The 23,024-nt window shown below is 46.1% G+C and overlaps 2 protein-coding genes across 9 annotated transcripts in view; one reads left to right on the plus strand and one right to left on the minus strand.

Annotated features, from left to right (window-relative positions):
• Window positions 1-21,910, minus strand: LOC118378056 (ligand of Numb protein X 2-like). Of its 2 annotated transcripts, none has more exons than XM_052502970.1 (12): window positions 21,746-21,908; window positions 16,743-16,936; window positions 16,119-16,501; window positions 9,073-9,311; window positions 8,859-8,996; window positions 8,543-8,742; window positions 7,128-7,532; window positions 3,604-3,801; window positions 3,169-3,346; window positions 2,576-2,825; window positions 1,734-1,892; window positions 1-752 (listed from the first exon to the last, which is right to left on the minus strand). In XM_052502970.1, exons 2-12 carry the CDS (start codon window positions 16,761-16,763, stop codon window positions 617-619), a joined length of 2,307 nt encoding a protein of 768 aa, XP_052358930.1. In that variant the 5' UTR covers window positions 16,764-16,936; window positions 21,746-21,908; the 3' UTR covers window positions 1-616. The 2 variants fall into 2 exon arrangements, with proteins under 2 accessions (XP_052358930.1, XP_052358934.1); XM_052502974.1 differs by having other exon boundaries at window positions 615-752; window positions 1,715-1,892; window positions 21,746-21,910.
• The window catches only part of LOC118378057 (pancreas/duodenum homeobox protein 1-like), a 19,111-nt gene continuing 9,726 nt past the window's right edge, over window positions 13,640-23,024 (plus strand). For 2 of the 7 annotated variants that reach the window (XR_008102988.1, XR_008102973.1), the window contains exon 1: window positions 22,169-22,341. The gene's annotated coding sequence lies outside the window, so the exon portion shown is untranslated. Of the gene's footprint in view, window positions 13,695-22,168; window positions 22,830-23,024 lie in introns of those variants that run through there. The other 5 variants (XR_008102951.1, XR_004824386.2, XR_008102983.1 and 2 more) reach the window with 4 other exon arrangements.

Raw genomic sequence — 23,024 nt, forward strand, 5'->3', positions numbered from 1 at the left:
TCTCTGTGGAAAATATTTATCAAATGGCAGAATCCACAAGTAAACCCTAGGGAGCTGATGGCTGGGTCGTCATGGTGATGAGGCCTAACGCTGTGTCCAGGGGACTTGGGCCCCCAGAGTAAGGCCTTGGGTTTATTCAGTTGGAGCGAGTAGGTGAAAAGGTTTTATCCCATTTTTCTCCTGATAACCTTAGCAACGTTTCAGACAAAGACATGGCCTAGAGCTGATCTAAATCATTACATGGCAGAGACTCTTCTGTTCTATGCAATGAATTTCCATCTGTTGCGGCCACCTGAACGCACCCTTGGTATATTCAACTGCAGTCCAGAGACGATGTACTGTCCTTGAACAGATACAGTCCCGGTAACATGACCATATGAACACAGTCTGTTTGTGGGGCTGACACAGTCTGCCCCAGTATCAAGTGATTTTGCTCAATAGGGCCAGGTTTCCTCTAGCCTGGTTTGATGAAGTCTGTAATTTGGCCCAGGTTACAGTAGGTCCAATTTAAAACAATTTCAGTATGGTATGATTTGGCGCCATAGCCTGATTTCGATGCAGTCCTGATTTGGCCCTGGTTAGATCCAGTCTACAGTCATTTCAGTATGGCATAATGCTATGCCAGGCTGCCAGGCCAGGAGACCACAGTGAGAGCCACTCTGCTACGCTGCTCCTTCAGCATGGGTACCAGGGCTGAGTGGCTCATACCAGCCGTAGACAGTCCATTAACCGCCACTATCATGTCCCCACACCTAGGGAACAGAGGGGACACAGAGGGGCACATCAAAATGGATGGACCACATACAGATATACACCAGTTTATTAAGTACACCCACCCCTTGTTCATGAAAATGGTTTGCTCCAACAGACAGTGAGTCACATGGCCATGGCTTGCTATTTAAAGTTGGCAGACAGGCACCAAGGAATTCAGTTACTGTTCGATTGAATGTTATCATGGGCAAAACTATTGACCTAAGCGATTTTGATAGTGGTATGATCATGTCAGGCGCTCCGGTTCCAGTATCTCAGAAACGGCCGCCCCCTGGTCTTTTCACACATGATAGTGTCTAGGGTTTACCGAGAATGATGAGACAAACAAAAAACATCCAGTCAGTCCTGTGGGCAAAAACAGCTTATTGACGAGAGGTAGAAGGAGAATGGCAAGAATCGGACAAGCTAACAGGTGGGCCACAAACAGGCAAATAACGGCGCAGTACAACAGTGGTGTTCAGAACGGCATCTTGGAACACACAACTCAGCGGTCCTTGTTACAGGTGGACTATTGCAGCAGACGACCACACCAGGTTCCACTCCTATCAGCTAAAAACAAGAAGAAGCGGCTCCAATGGGCACAAGATCAATAACACTGGACAATTGAGGAATGGAAAAACATCGCCTGGTCCATCCAATCCCGGTTCCTGTTGCATCATGCTGATGGCAGAGTCAGGATTTGGCATATGCAGCAGGCATGGTACAGGCTGGTGGGGGTGGTGTAATGGTGTGGGAAATGTTTTCATGGCTCATGTTAAGTCCCTTGATACCAATTGAGCAATGTTTCCATGCCCAGAAGGATTCAGACTGTTCTGGAGGAAGAGGGGGGTCCGAACCGGTACTAGATGGGTGTACCTAATACACAGTGTGTATGTAAGATAATATAAGATGTACTTTATTGACAATTAACTTACAGAGAACGGAAATGTGTCTATATGCTCACAGCATGACTGAAGGCTTACTTGAGGCGGCCATCGTAGTATGCAGGCGTTCCAAGGACAATGGTCTTGATGAAGAATGCCTGGTTGCTATGGTTTTCCTCGTATCCCCCGACGATGCTGAAGCCCCAGCTCCCAGGGTGACTTCTACGCAGAACAATCTCATGGCTACTGTGAAGGTAGCTGAGAGAGAGAGAGAATACAAAGGGAGAGAGATGGACGGAGAGAATGAGCCAGTGTTTTAGTGAGAGGGCGAGAGACAGGGGGGGACGATAGAGGGAGGAGCAGGGAGAGAAATGGGGAAGGAGGGCAAGAGAAAGACAGAAAAGGAGGGAGGAAACAGAGAGACAGATAGGCAGGGAAAGAAAGCAATAGAGGGGTGATTCAGAGGGAGGGAGAGAAACAAAGAAAGACAGCAGAAGAAAAGGAGAGCGTAAGAAAAAAAGAGTGTGAGTTTGAGGCTGCTCTCTGCACCAGTCTCAGAAGGAGGAATTATGGAGAGACATTGGGGATGTCACCACATGGCTCTCAGTTGATAATCCACACTACAGCACAGTTCAGGACAACACACACACACAAACATAATCCCCCGTATGGACCTCCTTACGTAACACACACACACACACACATAATACTGACACATGAAACAAAATACATATTCTAATACCTCACACATTCAAACACAATCTCCCTGGATGACTTCAATAGTCTAAAAGGTCTTCCTCTCCTCAGCTTCACCTACACTAACATGAAACCACTAAATAAGTCACAGCAATACTTTCACACAAACTCCCAATATCCCAAACACCCCAAGTGAGTCCAACCCAAACAGGTGTGTGTGTGTGTGAGGGTTATATTCTCTGTACCTGGGCAGGCCGAGCCACAAGACCCAAGAAGGGGACCAGGACGAGTCGTAGTCTGAGTTGTGTGTGTGGTGATGTGGGGGAAACAGCTGGTCCTCGGTGCTCTGAACCTGGCCCGGCTCCTCCACCATGCTGACCTCCAGCGCCCTCAGCTGGACGGAGGGCGATGCTGCGCTGGCCTTCAGGGTGCCCACCGCCTCACTGTGGCTCAGGTAGGTCAGGTCCTGGCCATTGATACTCAGGAGGATGTCACCTGGAGAGAATGAGAGAGAGATAGAGTGTGTGTGTGTGTGTGTGTGTGTGTGTGTGTGTGTGTGTGTGTGTGTGTGTGTGTGTGTGTGTGTGTGTGTGTGTGTGTGTGTGTGTGTGTGTGTGTGTGTGTGTGTGTGTAGGAGTGAGAGAGGGAGAAGCAGAGGGAGGGACAAAAAGGACAGAGAAGAACAGTTAGTTAGGGACAAATAGTCCTGAGAGACACTGACCTCTGAGACTTCAGCTGAACAGCACAGGAAGAAAGACAAACCAAAAACTGACAACTTTAATTAGGCCTTGAGAATAATATCAGAAGCTCCCACTGGGGGATGTGAGTCATTACTCACCTCGTTTGATTCGTCCATCACGTGACAGGCAGCCGTGTGGTTGGACGCTGGTCACAAAGATGGGCAGCTCGCCGCTCTTGCTGCCCCGCCCCCCGGCCACGGTCATACCCAGAGACTCATGAGGCTCCTTCTTCACAGTGATGTGTTTCTCCTTACAGGTCACACACTGGGACAGGTCCTACACACGCACGCACGCACGCACGCACGCACGCACGCACGCACGCACGCACACACACACACACACACACACACACACACACACACACACACACACACACACACACACACACACACACACACACACACACACACACACACACACACACACACACACACACACACACACACACACACGACAAGAGAGGTCAGTATACAAAGATACACAGTAATAGAGACAGTCAGACACACACACTCCCTTCAGGTGTGTGTACTCACTCTGTGGGTGCTGGAGCGAGCCAGGTGGGCACAGGTAGGCACTGGGCTGGGGTTGGGGGAGAAGCTGTAGTGATGGTGGTGGTGGTGATTGGGGAGGAAGTGGTCATGGCAGTACAGGTCTCTGTTGGAAGTGGAGCTTGGTGGAGGGGTAGGCTTACTGGGCCGGCCAATCAGTAGAAAAACTCTCTCGCCGCTAGCCTGTAGTCGACAGGGAAAGAGAGTAGGGTTGGCCATCAAATCAAATCACATTTTATTTGTCACATACACATGGTTAGCAGATGTTAATGCGAGTGTAGCGAAATGCTTGTGCTTCTAGTTCCGACAGTGCAGTAATATCTAACAAGTAATCTAACAATCCCCAACAACTACCTAATATACACAAATCTAAAGGGGTGAATGAGAATATGTACATGTAAGTATATGGATGAGCGATGTAGGCAAGGTGCAATATATGGTATAAAATATGAGTAATGTAAGACGTAAGCATTATGAAAAAAATACAGTGTATACATGTGATTTGAGTAATGTAAGATACTGTATGTAAACATTATTAAAGTGGCATTATTTAGAGTGGCATTGTATGAAGTGACTAGTGATCATTTTATTAAAGTGGCCAGGGATAGTCTCAGTTTAGGCAGAAGCCTTTCTGAGTAAGTGATTGCTGTTTAGCAGTCTGATGGCCTTGAGATAGAAGCTGTTTTTCAGTCTCTCTGTCCCAGATTTTCTGCACCTGTACTGACCTCGTCTTCTGGATGGTAGCAGTGTGAAAAGGCAGTGGTTCAGGTGGTTGATGTCCTTGATGATCTTTTTGGCCTTCCTGTGACCTCAGGTGCTGTAGGTGTCATAGAGGGCAGGTAGTTTGCACCACCCTCTGGAGAGCCTTGCAGGTGAAGGTGGTGCAGTTGCCGTACCAGGCTGTGATACAGCCCGACTGGATGCTCTTGGTTGTGCATCTGTAAAGGTTTGTAAGCGTTTTGGGTGACAGCCTCCTGAGAGGTGTTGTTGCTCCTTCTTCACCACACTGTCTGTGTTTGTCTGTGTTGTGTACGCTGATGAACTTTCCACCTTCTCCACCGCTGTCCCTTTGATGTAGATAGGGGGGTGCTCCCTCTGCTGTTTCCTGAAGTCCATGATCATCTCCTTTATTTTGTTGACGTTGAGTGAGAGGTTGTTTTCCTGACACCACACTCCGAGTGCCCTCACCTCCTCCCTAGAGGCTGTCTCGTCGTTGTTGGTAATCAAGCCCACTACTGTTGTGTCATCTGCAAACTTGATGATTGAGTTGGAGGTGTGCATGGCCACGCAGTCGTTGGTGAACAGGGAGTACGAGGGGGCTGAGCACGCACCCTTGTGGGGCCCCAGTGTTGAGGGTCAGCAAAGTGGAGATGTTGTTTCCTACCTTCACCATCTGGGGGCGGCCCGTCAGAAAGTCCAGATCCCAATTGCACAGGGCTGGGTTGAGAACCAGGGCCTCCAGCTTGATGATGAGCTTGGAGGGTACTATGTTGAATGCTGAGCAGTAGTCAATGAACAGCATTCTTACATAGGTATTCCTTTTGTCCAGATGGGCTAGAGCAGTGTGCAGTGTGATGGCGATAGCGTCTTCTGTGGACCTGTTGGGGTGGTATGCAAACTGAAATGGGTTTAGGGTGGCTGTTAAGGTGGAGGTGATATGATCATTGACTAGTCTCTCAAAGCACTTCATGATGACAACAGTGAGTGCTATGGGGCGGTAGTCATTTAGTTCAGTTATCTTTGCCTTCTTGGGTACAGGAACAATGGTAGCTATCTTGAAGCATGTGGGGACAACAGACTGGGATAGGGAGCGACTGAATATGTCCGTAAACACACCAGCCAGCTGGTCTTCCCATGCCCTGAGGACGTGGCTAGCAGCCCTGCGAGGGTTAACACGTTTAAATGTTTTACTCACGTCAGCCACAGAGAAGGAGAGGGGGGGGGGGCGGTGCAGTCCTTGTTAGTGGGTCGTGACGGTAGACCTGTATATCCTCAAAGCGGGCAAAGAAGGTGTTTAGTTTGTCTAGAAGCGTGACGTCGGTGTCCGTGACATGGCTGGCTTTCTATTTGTAGTCTGTGATTTCCTGTAGACCCTGCCACATATGTCTTGTGTCTGAGCCGTTGAATTGCAATTCCACCTTGTCCCTGTGCTGGCACTTCGCTTGTTTGATTGCCACGCAGAGGGAATAACTACACTGTTTATATTCACTCATATTCTCAGACCTCTTTCCATGGTTAAATGCGGTGGATCGCGCTTTCAGTTTTGCGCGAATGCCGCCATCCATCCACGGTTTCTGATTAGGGGAGGTTTTAATAGTCACACTGGGTACAACATCTCCAATGCACTTCTTTATAAACGCACTCACAGAGTCAGCATATAGGTCGATGGTGTTCTCTGAGACTGACTGGAACATATTCCAGCGTGGCTTCAGATTGGTCGGACCAGCGTTGAATGGTTCTCGTCACTGGTACGTCCTGTTTGAGTTTCTGCCTATAAAACAGTAGGAGCAAGATGGCGCCGTGGTCGGATTTGCCGAAAGGAGTGAGGTGGAGGGATTTGTATGCATTTGGAAGTTAGAGTAGCAGTGGGCGAGGGCATTGCCCATGCGCGTTGCGCAATCAATATGCTGGGAGAACTTAGGTAGCTTTGTTCTCAAGTTTGCTTTGTTAAAATCCCGAGCTACAATAAAAGCAGCCTAAGGATATATGGTTTCCAGTTTGCATATAGTTCAATGAAGTTCCTTGATGGCCATCTTGGTGTCTGCTTGAGGGGGAATGTACACAGCTGTGACAATAACTGACGAGAATTCTCTTGGTAGTTAAAATGGCCAGCATTTTATTGTAAGGAATTCCAGGTCAGTGAGCAGAAGGACTTGAGTTCCTGTATGTTGTAATGATTACACCATGAGTCGTTAATCATGAAGCATACACCCCCGCCCTTCCTCTTCCCAAAGAGGTGTTTATCTCTGTCGGCGCGATGCATGGAGAAGCCCGGTGGCTGAACTGACAACATATCCCGAGAGAACCATGTTTCTGTGAAACAAAGAATCTTACAATCTCTGATGTCTCTCTGGAAGGCAACCCTTGCTCAAATTTGGTCTACCTTGTTGACAAGAGACTGGACATTGGCTAGTAGTATACTCGGGAGTGGTGGGAGATGTGTACGTCTACGGAGCCCGACCAGGTGGCCGCTTCGTCTACCCCTTCTGCGGCGCCGTTGTTTTGGGTTGACTACTGGAATTAGACCCATTGTCCTGGGTGGTGGTCCGAACAGGGGATCCGCTTCGGGAAAGTCGTATTACTGGTCGTAATGTTGGTAAGTTGACGTTGCTCTTATATTCAATAGTTCTTCCCAGCTGTATGTAATAAGACTTAAGATTTCCTGGGGTAACAATGTAAGAAATAATACATAAAAAAACAAAATACTGCATAGTTTCTTAAGAACTCGAAGCCAAGAAAAACTGTCCCAACTCACCGTTTCAGAAACACTGTTTAAACCCTAGCCTTACCTGTATGATCTGAGCAGCCTGTTCAGGCGTGCCGTGGCGTAGGTCCTGTTCATTGACCGCCAGCACGCGGTCGTTACTACACAGCCTCCCGTCCTTGGCCGCTAGGCCGCCGTCTAGCAGATCTAACACAAACACCCCCACCTCATCCGTCCTGCGCACCAGCTTGATGCCCAGCTGCTCTGACGAGTCCCGCTTGTGCAGGGTGATCCTCAGGCTGGCAGGGCTGGATGGGGTGCTCTCTGGGGTGGAGCAGGGGGCGTGAGGCACAGAACGGGTGGTGAAAGGGGGCGGGCGAGAGGCACAGCGGCGCTCTCTCAGGACAGTGAGCTGTAGCATGGCACAGGGGCGTGCAAACGTGGAGCGGGCAAGGTTATGGGGCACGTTGCTGATGTCTACACTGTTGACCTAGGAAGGGGGAGAGAGAGCACTGAAAGGGATATTTGGGGATTTTAGCAATGAGGCCCTTTATCTACTTCCCCAGAGTCAGATGAACTCATGGTACAATTTTTATGTCTCTGTGTCCAGTAGAAGGAGGTTAGAGGTAATTTTGCGAGCCAATGCTAACTAGCATTAGCGCAATGACTGGAAGTCTATGGTATCTTCTACCATCCTAATAGGTACCATAGACTACCAGTCACTGCATTAGATATATTAGAGAAAGGAGGAGATAGGAATCCCAATGGGCAATGAATGGAGGAACGTATAACGTCTCACCTAGCAGACCGTTGACCAATTGCATTCACGATGTCTTGCTACGCCACGCGGTTCCTAAGCTAATCGTCACGCAATCCCTTCTCGAAGTCAGGATCGAGAAACCTGCCTATTTTCCTCAAAAGTATGTAAAGTCACAATGGCAAAGCTATACAATATTACAGAGAACAAGTGAACTATCTCACATCTCAGAAAATATATGTAATGGTGTACTAAATTCATCCTAAATTTGAGTTTTAGAGCTAGTGCTTAATTGACCCCCATTCACTCGAGCTCTCCTTGTCCCAGAATCTCCTAGAATGCACTGCGTGGTCCATGGTCGACGCAAAGGCAACGTACACAATGGCCGTTAATACAATTCCAATGGAGTTTCCCATCTCCTCAAATGTATCTCTGATTACATCTACTAGCATGCTAGCAGTTACCATAGACTTCCAGTCATTGCGCTAACACCAGTTAGCAATTGTGCTAACGCTAGTTAACAACTTCCTTCAAACTGCACGCAGAAACTTAAAAATGGTATCCATGAGTTCATCTGACTCTAGGAAAGTAGATAAAAGGGCTTCAATGCCAAAATCCTGAAGTATCCCTTTAAGAGAGGAGGATAATAGGAGGATAATAGAGAATGAGGAAAGGGGGGTAAAGTGGTTAGGAAGAGGAAGAGTGGAGATAGAAGAAAGATTACAGCCATGCAGGACCCTCACCTGTAGTATCTGGTCTCCGGCCAGAAGCCTGCCATCTCGAGCAATGACCCCGTCACGGTAAACTTCCTGGATCACCACGTTGATAAGGGGCGTCTCGTTGCCCCCGACGATGCTGATGCCAAGTTCTACATAGGGGTTGGAGCGGTGGACCTCGATGGTGGTGATCTCACCCTCTGGAATGGACGGCAGCTTCACACAACCTGGTAGATACACATGGACATGGAAGCACATCAATCTCTTATAATTATGAATGTTTAGATTCATTTAGAGAGGAAGGTTAAGGAAAGCAAGTCAGATGGAGGAAGTGATGTCATACCTTCTTCTGCGGAGAGGGGCGGGGACTCGGGGCAGTCCCACCCTGAGGAGGCGGAGCTGGCGGTACGGAGGAGGTGGATGCAGGGGTTACTGAGGGGTCTCTTTACCCTGGGCACCACACACTCCAACCCTACCACACCTACACAGAGAGAGAGGTTAGTAATACACACACACGCACACACGCACACACACACACAGTTATTGCTCTTACTCACTGTCCTCCTCAGTGCTTTCCTCAAAGGCAGGGTTGTCCAGTCCAGGCTCATCAATCCACATGGGAACACTGCTGCTGGCGGTGCCACCAGGGGGCGAAGGTGAGCTCTCCTCCTGCAGGTCTGTCTCCGTCTGGAGGGAGCGGGGGGACCTGGGTGGGCTGGTCACCATGGCTCCCTCCTCCCCGTGATCACATGGTGGGCCCTGTAAATTGGTCTGCTGAGACCGAGTCCCCGGACACCTGGGCACAGAGAGAGAGGGATTTCAGAGGTTACATAACTGGCCAATGTTCCCTCTAAACTGTGCACGTGAGAAGCACGAGATTGAACCACTCAACATTCTAAAGTTTTCCCCATTAGTTAACACTATCAATGTTTCCCTTTACTGTGGGAATTGTGTTCGAATCAATGCAATATTAGCCACTATCAATGCAACATACCGAAAACAAAACAAACTATGCAAGACTTAGTATGCAAAACAATCTATGCAAGAGATTTGTAGGCAGAACGCATAGGAGTAGGATACTATTGCATTGACAGGCACAATTCAAGGCCCGTACTCTACACAGACCGGTATGCCATAACCAATCAGAGCTGCAGTAGGCCTAAATGCAAATAAAGCATTTCCATATATGGATCTGTGCCATTCACTTTGAACTGGACTGTTTTTACAACATGAGCGGGTCGTGAGTAGATGCGGTTGTTTTGAGATCAAAGCAAGAACTACATGTAGTGAGCATGTGCACATTTGTACATATATGTTCATATCCTTTGCCAGTTAGTGAGTTATTAGCCCAGGTATAAATACTTTGTTGACAGCAATAGGGGAGTGATCGCTTCCTACAACAGCACAAAACGTGTGAATCTTTGAAAAGCGAGTCAGGTAAATAGCTTTTTTTTTGTCTTAAAGGAGTAGTGTTGTATTTTGAGACAGGCTTGAATAAGCTAAGTAGCCAATAGGCAGAGGGTAGCATCATTTGTCCGATTATCTGTATGAATGGTATGGAAATAATGCTGCATTGTTTTGTAAAGTGGTTTATTGCATCAAAAAACACAACAACATTTTCAGTCACCTCCTTGTCTGAAGGACAAGTGGATAAACAGGTTAATGTCAAGTTCTGCATGTTTTTTTCCCCCAAAGTCTCATGGAATGTAGGCCTACATTGAACACCACACATTGGTGGCTACTGTAGGTTGAATGATCAGTTGTACCTAATTTTTACCAGCATGTCACATGTGCAACCAGAGGAAAAACTCTAGACCACCTTTACTCCACACACAGAGATGCATACAAAGCTATCCATTTGTCAAATTTGACCATAATTCTATCCTCCTGATTCCTGCTTACAAGCAAAAACTAAAGCAGGAAGGACCAGTGACTAACTCAATAGGGAAGTGGTTAGATGATTCGGATGCTACGCTACAGGACTGTTTTGATAGCACAGACTGGAATTTGTTCTAGTATTCATCCAATGGCATTGAGGAGTATACCACCTCAGTCATCGGCTACATCAATAAGTGCATGATGACGTCGTCCCCACATCGACTGAACGTACATATACCAACCAGAAGCCATGGATTAGAGGCAACATCCGCATCGAGCTAAAGGCTTTCAAGGAGCGGGAGACTAATCCGGACCCCTATAAGAAATCCTGTTACACCCTCAGACAAACCATCAAACAAGCAAAGCGTCAATACAGGATTAAGATTTAACCCTACTACACCGGCTCTGATGCTCGTTGGATGTGGCAGGATTTGAAAACTATTACAGACTACAAAGGGAAACCCAGATGTGAGCTGCCCAGTGACGCGAGCCCACCAGACGAGCTAAATGCCTTTTATGCTCGCTTCGAGGCAAGCAACACTGAGGCACGCTTGAGAACACCAGCTGTTCTGGATGACTGTGTGATAATGCTCTCGGTAGCCGATGTGAGCAAGACCTTTAAACAGGTCAACATTCACAAAGCCAAGGGGCCAGATAGATTACCAGGACGTGTACTCAAAGTATGCACGGACCAACTGGCAAGTGTCTTCACTGACATTTTCAACCTCTCCCTGACTGAGTCTGTAATACCTACATGTTTCAAGCACCATAGTCCCTTTGCCCAAGGAAGCAAGGATGACCTGCCTAAATGATTACTGCCCTGTAGCACTCACATCGTTAGCCATGAAGTGCTTTGAAAGGCTGGTCATGGCTCACATCAACAGCATCCTTGCGGACACCCTAGACCCACTCCGATTCGCATAGCGCCCCAACAGATCCACAGCTGATGCAATCTCAATCGCACTCCACACTGCCCTTTCCCACCTGGACAAAAGGAACACCTATGTGATAATGCTGTTCATTGACTACAGCTCAGCGTTCAACACCATACTGCCCACAAAGCTCATCACTAAGCTAAGGACCCTGGGACTAAATACCTCCCTCTGGAACTGGATCCTGGACTTTCAACCTTTGTCTCTCCCGAGCCTGTACGGGAGTTGTAGCGATGAGACAAGATAGTAGCTACTAAACAATTGGATACCACGAAATTGGGGAGAAAACGGGGTATTTAAAAAAATTAAAAAAATTAAAAGTTATACAGCTGCACCATTGAGAGCATCCTGACCGGTTGCATCACCGCCTGGTATGGCAACTTCTCGGCATCTGACCGTAAGACGCTACAGAGGGTAGTGCGTACGGCCCAGTACATCACTGGGGCCAAGCTTCCTGCAATCCAGGACCTATATAATAGGCGATGTCAGAGGAAAGCCCATAAAATTGTCAGAGACTCCAGTCACCCAAGTCGCAAGGTAAGCGGTACCGGAACACCAAGTCTAGGACCAAAAGTCTCCTGAACAGCTTCTACCCCCAAGCCATAAGACTGCTGAACAATTCATCACATGGCCTCCATTTGTTTTGTACACTGCTGCTGCTTGCTGTTTATTATCTATGCATAGTCACTTCACCCCTACCTACATGTGCAAATTACCTCAACTAACCTGTACCCCTGCACACTGACTCGGTACCCCCTGTATATAGCCTCATTATTTTTATTTATTGTGTTACTTTTTGTTATTTTTTACTTTAGTTTATTTGGTAAATATTTTCTTAACTCTTCTTGAACTGCACTGTTGGTTAAGGGCTTGTAAGTAAGCATTTCACGGTAAGTTCTACACTTGTTGTATTCGGCGCATGTGACAAATAAAGATTGATTTTATTTTATTTGATAGAACAGCTTTTTCCATGTTAAAATGTTATGGGATGCATTTTCTCCATGGTTTTTAATGGTAGGCCACTCTGGTAGACCTACATTATGATCAAATAGCCACAGTAGCCTACTTTACCACTGTTAAAACTAACTTAAAGCGGGTACAGTAAACGTGGGCCTGAATTTTCAAAACATTCAAGTTTGAGCTCAGCAGACCTGAAATTTGCTCAGTGCTGAAAAAAATGAGAGGGAACATTACAACTGGCTGCACATATACTGAGCTGGCTTACATTTCACACACACATGCTGCATGCATGAAAATATACACAACCTGCCACCATTGAGTTCAGCTCATAAACAGGTAGAACAGAAAATGTCAGGAAACCTACTGAATTGAAATAGAGTTGTGTTTCTCAACCCCTGGTAGCAGAGGTCCCTGGGATGTTTCCGACCAGTCACTCAGAAGGATGCTCCAACTGCCCTGGCATGTTTCTGTTCTAATCTAATGGGAACGGCAGTGTCCAACCACTGACTTTAAGGCAGCTGTAGGACCACAAACAATGTTAAATATCCAAGCTGACAGACACCCAATTCTGTCTCTCATGATCTAATCCCATAATTAGCTCCATTAATGTTTTAGGGCTGGGGCAGAGGGCACTAACCACATGGATCTGGGCCTTAATCTATAGATGCTATTAAGACCAGAGCAAAGAAAGCCCAGTCCCAAAACAGACACCTCAGAGAGACAACTTAGAATGAGACAGATCTCACCTGCCAGAACATGAATCCCCCCCGAAGCAATTTTGCATATGCTTGTCCATCAGCTGAGGAGAAGGTGTAGTGAACATCTAGCCTTTGGCTTTGTACAAACACTTTGAAAGTCATCCTCCCTTACTCCCTTCATTCATTCATTGAGGTAATTACTGATTGACATTGTTGGCACTCATTGGTTTCACCAATCCAACCTTGGCAGATCAGTTATGACTTTGAGGGAGGAAGGAAGCAAGAAAGGATGCACTTAAAAATAAGTTGAATTTAGCTTAATTAAGTGGACCGGGCCAAGGGCTGGACTGGACAGGGCAGAGAGGGGTGTCCCGTGCCCAGACAGCTGACTCAGGGAAAGCCTGTTAAGTGTTAACAACAGTTCATTAGCCATAGCTCGTCAAGGTAAATATCCTCTGAGACATTTCCTTAAGGATACCTACAGAATGTAGAATTCAGCTAAATAAAAGTTATCCGTTTTTAGTTGGCATTCCTCTGGTCTAGTCCAGAATCAGTCCAGAACCTCACACAGTTCAGTGTAGCCTAGTAACCAGTATGTTCCAGCTTTAACCAAATCCTTTGTTGTTGTCGTGTCACAGCAGGAGTCAGGACAACAACAAACGAGTTGGCTGAAGACGAAAGGCTAGCACCCAGGCATTAAACTCTAGATAGGTAAGATACATCTCTACACAGTAATGCAACGTTTCTTCTAATTGCTGATTCAAACACTACAAGGTTCAGCATCAATGTATAACATGTTAGAGGCTAAATTCTATTCTGTTTCAACCGACATCTAAACAACCTTTAGTACGTTACACAGCAGACCTCCCTCATATTGTAGCTACACACACATCAACACATCTCACAGCTACCACAAGCCTGCTGAGTTCCCCGCCACCAGACACACTGAGTTATGTGTGTGTGAGGATTTGTGGGTTGATCACCCGATTAGAGAGGTGCTAGAACAGCCAGATGTATTACCCTGCCACCGGACTCACCATAGGTCGGGGTTGCCCTTGGCAGTGTCACAGAAAAAGTGGTTGAACAGGTCTCTGGAGTTGAAGTTTCCCAGCATGGTGAAAGTCAGAGGATATGGAGCCTCGGCCAGACAACACAACACATGACCAAGTCACTGGCTGGTAATCCCCAGTCACATGACAAGGGACCTAATAATCCCTGTGTGGTCTCCCAGTGGGGAGCAACTTGTAAGAAACAGGTCTAGGATCAGTTGATCATAGATAGCCCTAACCTTAAAGGTCCAATGCAGCCGTTTTTCTCTCAATATCAAATAATTTATGGGTAACCATTAAGTACCTTACTATGATTGTTTTGAATTAAGATGGTCAAAAATAAACCAAAATAGCTTCTTAGCAAAGAGCAATATCTTGCTAGGACTGTCTGGGAGTGGTCTGAGTGGGGAGGGGGAAACTGAAAACTAGCTGTTATTGGCACAGAGGTTTGGAACTATCTTTTGTTGTGTCTTTGGCTAAGCCTGATTAAGTGATATGACATGCTATTCTATAAATCCTTTCTCTTAATATTACCTGATTGAGCTAATCATGTAAATGTAATTAACTAGAAAGTCAGGGCACCACGAAAGAGTATTTATTCCGAATAAACTCTTAAAGACCTAGTAATATTTTACATCAATAGCAGTCAATATTAATCGTCACCTTATTTCAGTCTCATCTGAAAGTTGTAAACTCTTGGTTATCTTCATGAACCCTGGCTAACAAGTTGAATCAGCAATACAAAATTGGGTTTAATTATTTATTTACTAAATACCTATCTAATCACACAGAATTACATATACACAGAATTACATCTACACAGAATGAATCATACCTTGATTACAAATTATGTCATAAAGGAAAACGTCCCTAGCGGACGGAACAGATATGACAGCTGGTTACCCAAAAAAGGGGGGTTGGGTTTGAGTGAAAGAGCGGGAAGACTGAAGAACAAAGGGAGAAGCTGTGCTATCGTAAATACAATATCCTATGCATTCTAAATTACCGCCCATTTGGAAAAGGAAAATGCAATAAATATTTACTCTGAGCTGCGCTTCGGTCGGTTAGTCGTAGATGCTGACCGTGTTGGCCAATAGAGATCTCCCTGGCCTCGGAAGAATGTCACTGGTGGTAAATTGAATACATTGTAGTATCGTCGTTGTGTGGTAGACGGGATAGGTCGTCCGTCCTTTCCTAGCCCACGTTTACAGCTGCTGTTGCTAACTCAACGGCTAGGATGTCTCACTTGTTTAGTGAATAAGAGTTCAAAGTTCATACCATTCACAACCAAAGCTCACGCTGAGGTTGGCTTAGTTCTGTAGTTGACATGTTAGTCCTTTTCAATGTATGGACCATTGTCCTATCATCCTCGGAACAGAAGGTTACATTTTCGCCAAGAGCTTATATAGTGGAGGGAGAGAAGGGTGTGTTTCATAGTTTATAACCCATGTTTCTTCACAGGGGCGGGCCACTGATTGAGCAGAGCTCTAACTTTATGAAAACCCAAATCTCTCATTTGGAAGCTAATATTACATTTAATCTTTTCACATATAGTGTCATATTTATACATTTAAATTGCACAACAATTCCATGTGAATCTGATAACTAGAGTGTGTAGACTTTCCCAGATACAGTTTATGTCGTCCTGTCATCAGTCATAATGTCTCAGATGACAACCGAACTGACATCATATTCATTAAGTACCAACGTATATTTTCAACTGGTTCTATTACCGAAATATGGTTCCTTTCCCCCACTTGTTTGATGTTCCCAGACTCTCTATGTTTAACAAAGGCTAATCAAGAGTCCTTCAGTAGAGTCAAGAGAGAGAGGGGAGAAAGGTATTTATTACCCTCCACTCTACCTGTATTTGAGGTGTGTGTGTGCATGACTCCACTCTACCTGTGTTTGAGGTGTGTAAGTGTGTGTGTGTGTGACTCTACTCTACCTGTGTTTCAGGTGTGTAAGTGTGTGTGTGTGTGACTCCACTCTACCTGTGTTTGTGGTGTGTAAGTGTGTGTGTGCATGACTCCACTCTACCTGTGTTTGAGGTGTGTAAGTGTGTGTGTGCATGACTCCACTCTACCTGTGTTTGAGGTGAGCCTCCAGGTCACAGCGGGGCATGCTGAGGCTGCAGGCCGGGGCCAGGGGACAGGACACAGACAGCTTGTCAAGCAGCTTGTGCACCAGGATGCTGCTCCGCCTACACACCTGCAGATGTAGCCGCTCCCGGTCCAGCGGGCAGAAGTCCCGCTCCTGGAGGAAGCTGCGGAGGCAGCGAGCACAGAAGGTGTGTCCGCAGGGTGTGTCCAGGGGCTGGACCAGGGGCTGCAGACAGATGTGACACACCAGGTCATCGTCCACCTCCAGCCGGTAGTTATAGAGGTGGTTCTCCCAGGCCCGGTGTATCTGACCACACTCTGGACACAAGGCCTCCAGCACGGGCTCCACCGGCCCTGCCGGACCCACCTGGATGGATAGGGGAAAGGAGATGTTGGATGACCATGGAAGTTGAATAGAACAGTTTGATTTAATGAATCCCAGAGAAAGTCATTAATAGGTTGTTACGATGCAATTACCATGTAATGTGTGTGAAATACCAGGTAGATAGTGGATTGGAGACAATACACACACACACAGATATGAAGGTAAAAACTGCAAAACAAAACATATGTTATGTGCCTTTTAATGCTAGGTTCACTTCACCCACCTCCCAGCCGGGGCTGCCCATGTCAGGACCGGAGCTCCAATCACCAGGCACAGTATTTGGCACAGTCGTCACTGGGGTTACAGGTCGGGAGGTTACGGGCGGGTGGGGAGGGGGGCGTCCTATCCCATAAGCCTCAGAGGGTGAGCTGGTGACCGAGAGGACAGCCACCCCCCAGTGGCCAATCAGACATCACCCTGTAGGTCAGAGGTCAAAGAGCAGGGGTTAAACAGATGGGAAATTAAACAAAGTGTTTGTGTGTGTCTCTCTGAGTGTGTGTGCATGTGAGTGTACTCATGCACATTATAGTACTGTATCACATGGTGAATATTTGCTTTGTATGAGTGTATGTGTGACAATGTGTGTGTACATGTTTATATTAATGTGTGTGTGTGTGTGTGTGTGTGTGTGTGTGTGTGTGTGTGTGTGTGTGTGTGTGTGTGTGTGTGTGTGTGTGTGTGTGTGTGTGTGTGTGTGTGTGTGTGTGTGTGTGTGTGTGTGTGTGTGTGTGTGTGTGTGTGTGTGTGTGTGTGTGTGTGTGTGTGTGTGTGTGTGTGTACAGATGATGTAGCGCCGATCCTGTTCACTAATCGGTCAGTGTAATCTCACTTTCGCTTTCGCCTGCTGCAATCGTCCAATCCCACAGAAAGGGAATTATCTGGGATTGAATCAGAGAGGACATGGGTATGGCTAAGAGGAAGGAGAGGGATAGAGGGAGAGTGAATGAGAGAGGGCAGGAGAGAGAGATAACAAGAGAGCAAGAATGAAAGAGTGAGAGGGGAGAAAGAAAATAGGAGAGAGAAGAGATAGATGGAGAGAAAGAAGGGAAAATAATGACAGAGAGCAAGGGTAGATTAGAGAGGATAGAATGGGAAAACAAAAGAGTAGAGAGACAATGAAAAAAGAGAGACAAAGACTGAAAGCGAGAGAGAAGGTTGATATAGAGAGAGGGTAAAATAGAGAGAGGGTATAACAGAGAGCGGGTAGAATAGAGAGAGGGTGATATAGAGAGAGTGTAGAATAGAGAGAGTGTAGAATAGAGAGAGGGTGATATAGAGAGAGGGTAGAATAGAGAGAAGGGTGATATATAGAGAGAAGAGTGATATAGGGAGAAGGGTGATATATAAAGAGAATGTGTTATAGAGAGAATGGTGATATAGAGAGAAAGGTGATATAGAGAAAGGGTGATATAGAGAGAGAAAGGGTGATAGAGAAAGAGTGATATATAGAGAGAAAGGTGATATAGAGTGAAGGGTGATATAGAGCGAAGGGTGATATAGAGAGAGAAGGTGATATAGATAGAGAAGGTGATATAGATAGAGAAGGTGATATAGAGAGAGAGAAGGTGATATAGATAGAGAAGGTGATATAGATAGAGAAGGTGATATAGAGAGAGAGAAGGTGATATAGATAGAGAAGGTGATATAGAGAGTGAAGGGTGATATAGAGAGAAAGATGATATAGAGTGAAGGGTGATATAGAGAGAGAAGGTGATATAGATAGAGAAGGTGATATAGATAGAGAAGGTGATATAGAGAGAGAAGGTGATATAGAGAGTGAAGGGTGATATAGAAAGCAACAAGAAAAACAAGTGGAAGACTGCCAACTGATCACTGAGAGTGACACTTGGGGAGTGAACTTTGCTTTGTTCCTGCAGGCATATGTGTGTGTGTGTGTGTGTGTGTGTGTGTGTGTGTGTGTGTGTGTGTGTGTGTGTGTGTGTGTGTGTGTGTGTGTGTGTGTGTGTGTGTGTGTGTGTGTGTGTGTGTGTGTGTGTGTGTGTGTGTGTGTGTGTGTGTGTGTGTGTGTGTGTGTGTGTGTCAGGTTCTGCAGCATGAGAGAACCAGAGCTAATGGAAAACTCAATGCAGCTCTGAAACACTGCCATCCACTCCTCCAACTCCCCAAGGCTGAGCCGTCCTCGGAACTAATGCATTGTGTACTTGTCATTTTCATTGTGTCTCACGTCCAAAGCCATTTAGACTCATTTCCCATACTACAGTACTCTAGCCATGTCCCTGAGCTCATAAACACACATGGACACAAGGAGGTGGATTTTAGCAGAAAGCAGATCCAAGCTAGTAGCACCTGACTACCAGCCTCTATATTTATCTCCTTTCCTCCATCTGCACGGATCGGAAAGAAACGGAGAGATCATAGCAAATGCTCAATAGGCATCCATCACATTGTTTTCACCCTTTCCTGTGTATTTCAGAATGGAGAGGAAGCCCCTTTAGACTGTTGAGATGCAGCCTCCTGTCTGTGTGAGGGTCTGCCCCTGTCTCCATGGCTACAGAGCATGGTCACTAGAGCTTGACATTCAGAGCTGTGTAGATAGAGATGGATAGATAGAGATGGATAGATATAGGAGTGTTCTCTCTCTTTCTATTTATGTACACTTCTATCTGCTGCTGGCTATATTCTCTATGTTCTGAACGCTTCTGGCCCTTCTGACTATGCCACTGCCGTTTCTGCCTGTCTTCATGGCTGTTGTTTCCATGACTACGTGCCTCTGTGTAACTTGTATCCATAACAACCTGATTCTAATCTCTGTGACAACCTGCTTCTGTCCCCTTGACTGCTGGTACCCGTTTCCGTCTTTAAAGTACCACTACCTGCTCCCCCGTGTGTGTGTGTGTGTGTGTGTGTGTGTGTGTGTGTGTGTGTGTGTGTGTGTGTGTGTGTGTGTGTGTGTGTGTGTGTGTGTGTGTGTGTGTGTGTGTGGGCGTGCGTGTGCGTGTGTGTGTATGTGTGTGCGGGCGTGCGTGTGTGCGTATGTGTGTGCGGGCGTGCGTGTGTATGTGTGTGTATGTGCGTGCGTGTGTGTGTATGTGCGTGCATGTGTATGTGTGTGCGTGTGTATGTGTGTGCGTGCCTGCGTGTGTATGTGTGTGCGTGCGTGTGTATGTATGTGTGTGTGTGTATGCGTGTGTATGTGTGTGCGTGCGTATGTGTGTGTGTATGTGTATGTGTGTATGTGTGTGTATGTGTGTGCGTGCCTGCGTGTGTATGTATGTGTGTGCGTGCGTGTGTATGTGTATGTGTGTATGCGTGTGTATGTGTGTGCGTGCCTGCGTGTGTATGTGTGTGCGTGCGTGTGTATGTATGTGTGTGCGTGCCTGCGTGTGTATGTGTGTGTGTGCGTGTGTATGTGTGTGCGTGCGTGTGTATGTGTGTATGTGTGTGTGTGTGTGTGTGCGTGCCTGCGTGTGTATGTGTGTGCGTGCGTGTGTATGTGTGTGCGTGCGTGTGTATGTGTGTGTATGTGTGTGCGTGCGTATGTGTATGTGTGTATGTGTGTGTATGTGTGTGCGTGCCTGCGTGTGTGTGTATGCGTGCGTGCGTGTGTATGTGTGTGCGTGCGTGCCTGCGTGTGTATGTGTGTGCGTGCCTGCGTGTGTATGTGTGTGCGTGCCTGCGTGTGTATGTGTGTGCATGCCTGCGTGTGTATGTGTGTGCGTGCCTGCGTGTGTATGTGTGTGCGTGCCTGCGTGTGTATGTGTGTGCGTGCCTGCGTGTGTATGTGTGTGCGTGCCTGCGTGTGTATGTGTGTGCGTGCCTGCCTCTGTGTCTATCCTGCAGCTGGAGATGCATTATTCATGTGGACACAAGGCTCCTCTGTTCCCATAACAAAGATCTGACATAATTTTATCACACAAACACACAAGCTCGCACGCACATGTACACACACAGTGGATGCTCTTGGGGTATGGTTTTGTGGGTAAGTGCAGTGTCTTTCAACCACTACTGTGAATGAGTTTGAAATGCAAGACTAATGCAGTCTCTAAGTTAGATCTCTCTCGTTCCCCCCATCTCTCTCTCTCTGCCTGTACCTCTCTCTGTCTCTCTTTCTCTTTCCCTCTCTCTATCTTTCTCTCTCTTTCTGCATGTTTCTCTCTCTGTCTCTCTATCTCTCTCTCTTTCCCTCTTTCTCTCTGCCTGTCTCTCTCTCGCCCTCTGTGTGCATCCTTCTGCCAGCACTTTACAGCAGTTACAAGAGCACTTAAATATGATCTTACTTTCAACATCATTGGATTGCAGCAGCAAATGTGATTAAATGCTGTGCGGCATTACATAAGACTGAGAAATATTTAATATCTTCTAGGCAGCACAGGATCTTATATTATTTTCCCAGAACAGCACTCAAATTGTGTGTGTGCGTGTGTGTGTGCGTGTGTGTGTGCGTGTGTGTGCGTCATTGTCTTTGCTGGATTACACGGCGCCTTATGGCCACCATGTAATTGTATTGTTATTCCAAAGGCTTGCTTTCCCATGCTCTCTCTATTGATACCAGTAGCAGACAAGGCGTTGCAGCTGTCACTGCCTACAGCGACTCAGCGACTAATGCACAAATGAAATGCACAAAGAAGATGACGTCTCTCCAGTTGCCTACCCAAATAAATGGAAAGGCCTTGGCTATAACATTTAGGCTACAACAATCTTGCATGTCAGACAAGGGGGAAACGCGATGTCTTCTTGTCGTCTGGTACAGTTGATCACGTTAATTCATAAGGTAGTAGGCTAATAAAACGACAATCCCTGGGCAAAATACCACTACCATGACTTTCAAGAGCCTAATCCTCTTGTAATTCTTTGCAAAAAGCAATACAACTTCAATGTGCAATTTTCACTCCATGATTCGTTTCAATGTGTAGAATAGCAATTGTAAAAGGCAGACTAAAATAATGACTTATTATGAATGGGAGAAAAAAAGCATATCGCAAAGGCTATCTATTCAAATAGCAGTATACCCAATTCATCCACTGCCCTATCTCACAGGCATCATATAATGGTTTAGACGACAGCAACACAATTCTTATCATTTGGGCTGGTGAGCGAACCAGCCGGAGTGTCTGTCTGATTGTCAGATTTCCCCCTCCCTTCCTTCTCCGTCTGTGGAATAGCGCGGAGGTAGATGGCTCATGGACAGACAATAGCGAATTCAATAAAGCTATATAGATATCGTGACAGTGAGGATGTGTGAACAGAATACATGCATTATATTACCTATTCCGGCTTCTCCTTGGTGCAGAGAACTCTGGCCCGGAGAGGGGACAATTACCGGACCTCGATCACACATTCACCGCAAGCAGACGAACGGCAGCAGCCGCACATAAAACACCCCCGTGCCGTTTGCGGTGAAGCACCCGCCCACTGCTCTGTTCCAGCAGTCAGTCAAGGAGATTGAGGCGGGGTCTCGCAATGTCAATCTAAAAATGAAATCAGAGGCTTAATTTCATGCCTGATCGAAACCAACTACTGAAAATAAATTTAGACTACATATTTATTTTATTTTATTTTAGACTACATATTTACTTTTATAATATATGTCAAAATAATGTGTGTGTTTTTATGTCATTCTTTCTGTTATTTTACGTAATGAAATCTGATTTTACGTAAGGCACTACTACGGAGCGTAGGTGTGTGAGGTGCTCGCTCGAAGGCCCCCCTTGGAGGAGAAGTAAACAGAAATGTTCATAAATAGTCATTAGCTAGCATTGGCACTATTGATTTGCCTTTAAAACAATGTTTTTACAGTGATCACTACACCATGGCAGATGGTGGCGAGTTGGATAACTATATTATAATCTATCCTACTGCCAGTATGATTTTTTCTTGCTTGATGTGAATTTTATTGGTGTTTTAAAAGGCGATCTAGCTAGCTATATGTCAAGGGGATTTATTATGCTATTTAAATTGTAGTTAATTGTTTTCCAGCAGCTAGGTCGATTGCTATTCATGTTATGCTTGTAAATGATTAGATAGTTATGTTGTGATTCAATCAATTGTAGCATTACTAGCTATCTATCTCACTTAGCGACTGAATTGTTGTTGAGAGATTCAGCAAGGTAATGTAACACCAAACAAGTAGGGAGTTATTTTTGGGTCGCAGCTGCTGGAAATTCAATGTTTGGAGGAGGATGGAGTGTGAGAATAGAGATTGATGTGTGTGTGCACCATTGATAGTAAAATAATGTGCGTGCGTGAGAGATCCTGCGCGCACTTGTCTGTGGTCAAAGGGCAGCTATAACAGTTTCTCCCACTGAGACAAGATACTACTGATTCAGCAGGTCAACCCAGGACACATGTGGTACCTCTAAGTTACTGTTGCTTGCCCTCTTAGACTGAGGTTGTGATGCATCTCCCTCTCTGCTTTGCATTCTGCTGTTGTTCCTCTCACTTTTTATTCTCCCCTTTCTCTACTCTCCCTTTTTAGCCCCATTTTATATGGCAATGTCTCCCTCTTGCTCTCTCTCAATTAAATGTACATTTAAGGGCTTTATTG

Source organism: Oncorhynchus keta, chromosome 4 (genome assembly GCF_023373465.1).
Source record: "Oncorhynchus keta strain PuntledgeMale-10-30-2019 chromosome 4, Oket_V2, whole genome shotgun sequence".
NCBI classification, from domain to species: Eukaryota; Metazoa; Chordata; class Actinopteri; order Salmoniformes; family Salmonidae; genus Oncorhynchus; species Oncorhynchus keta.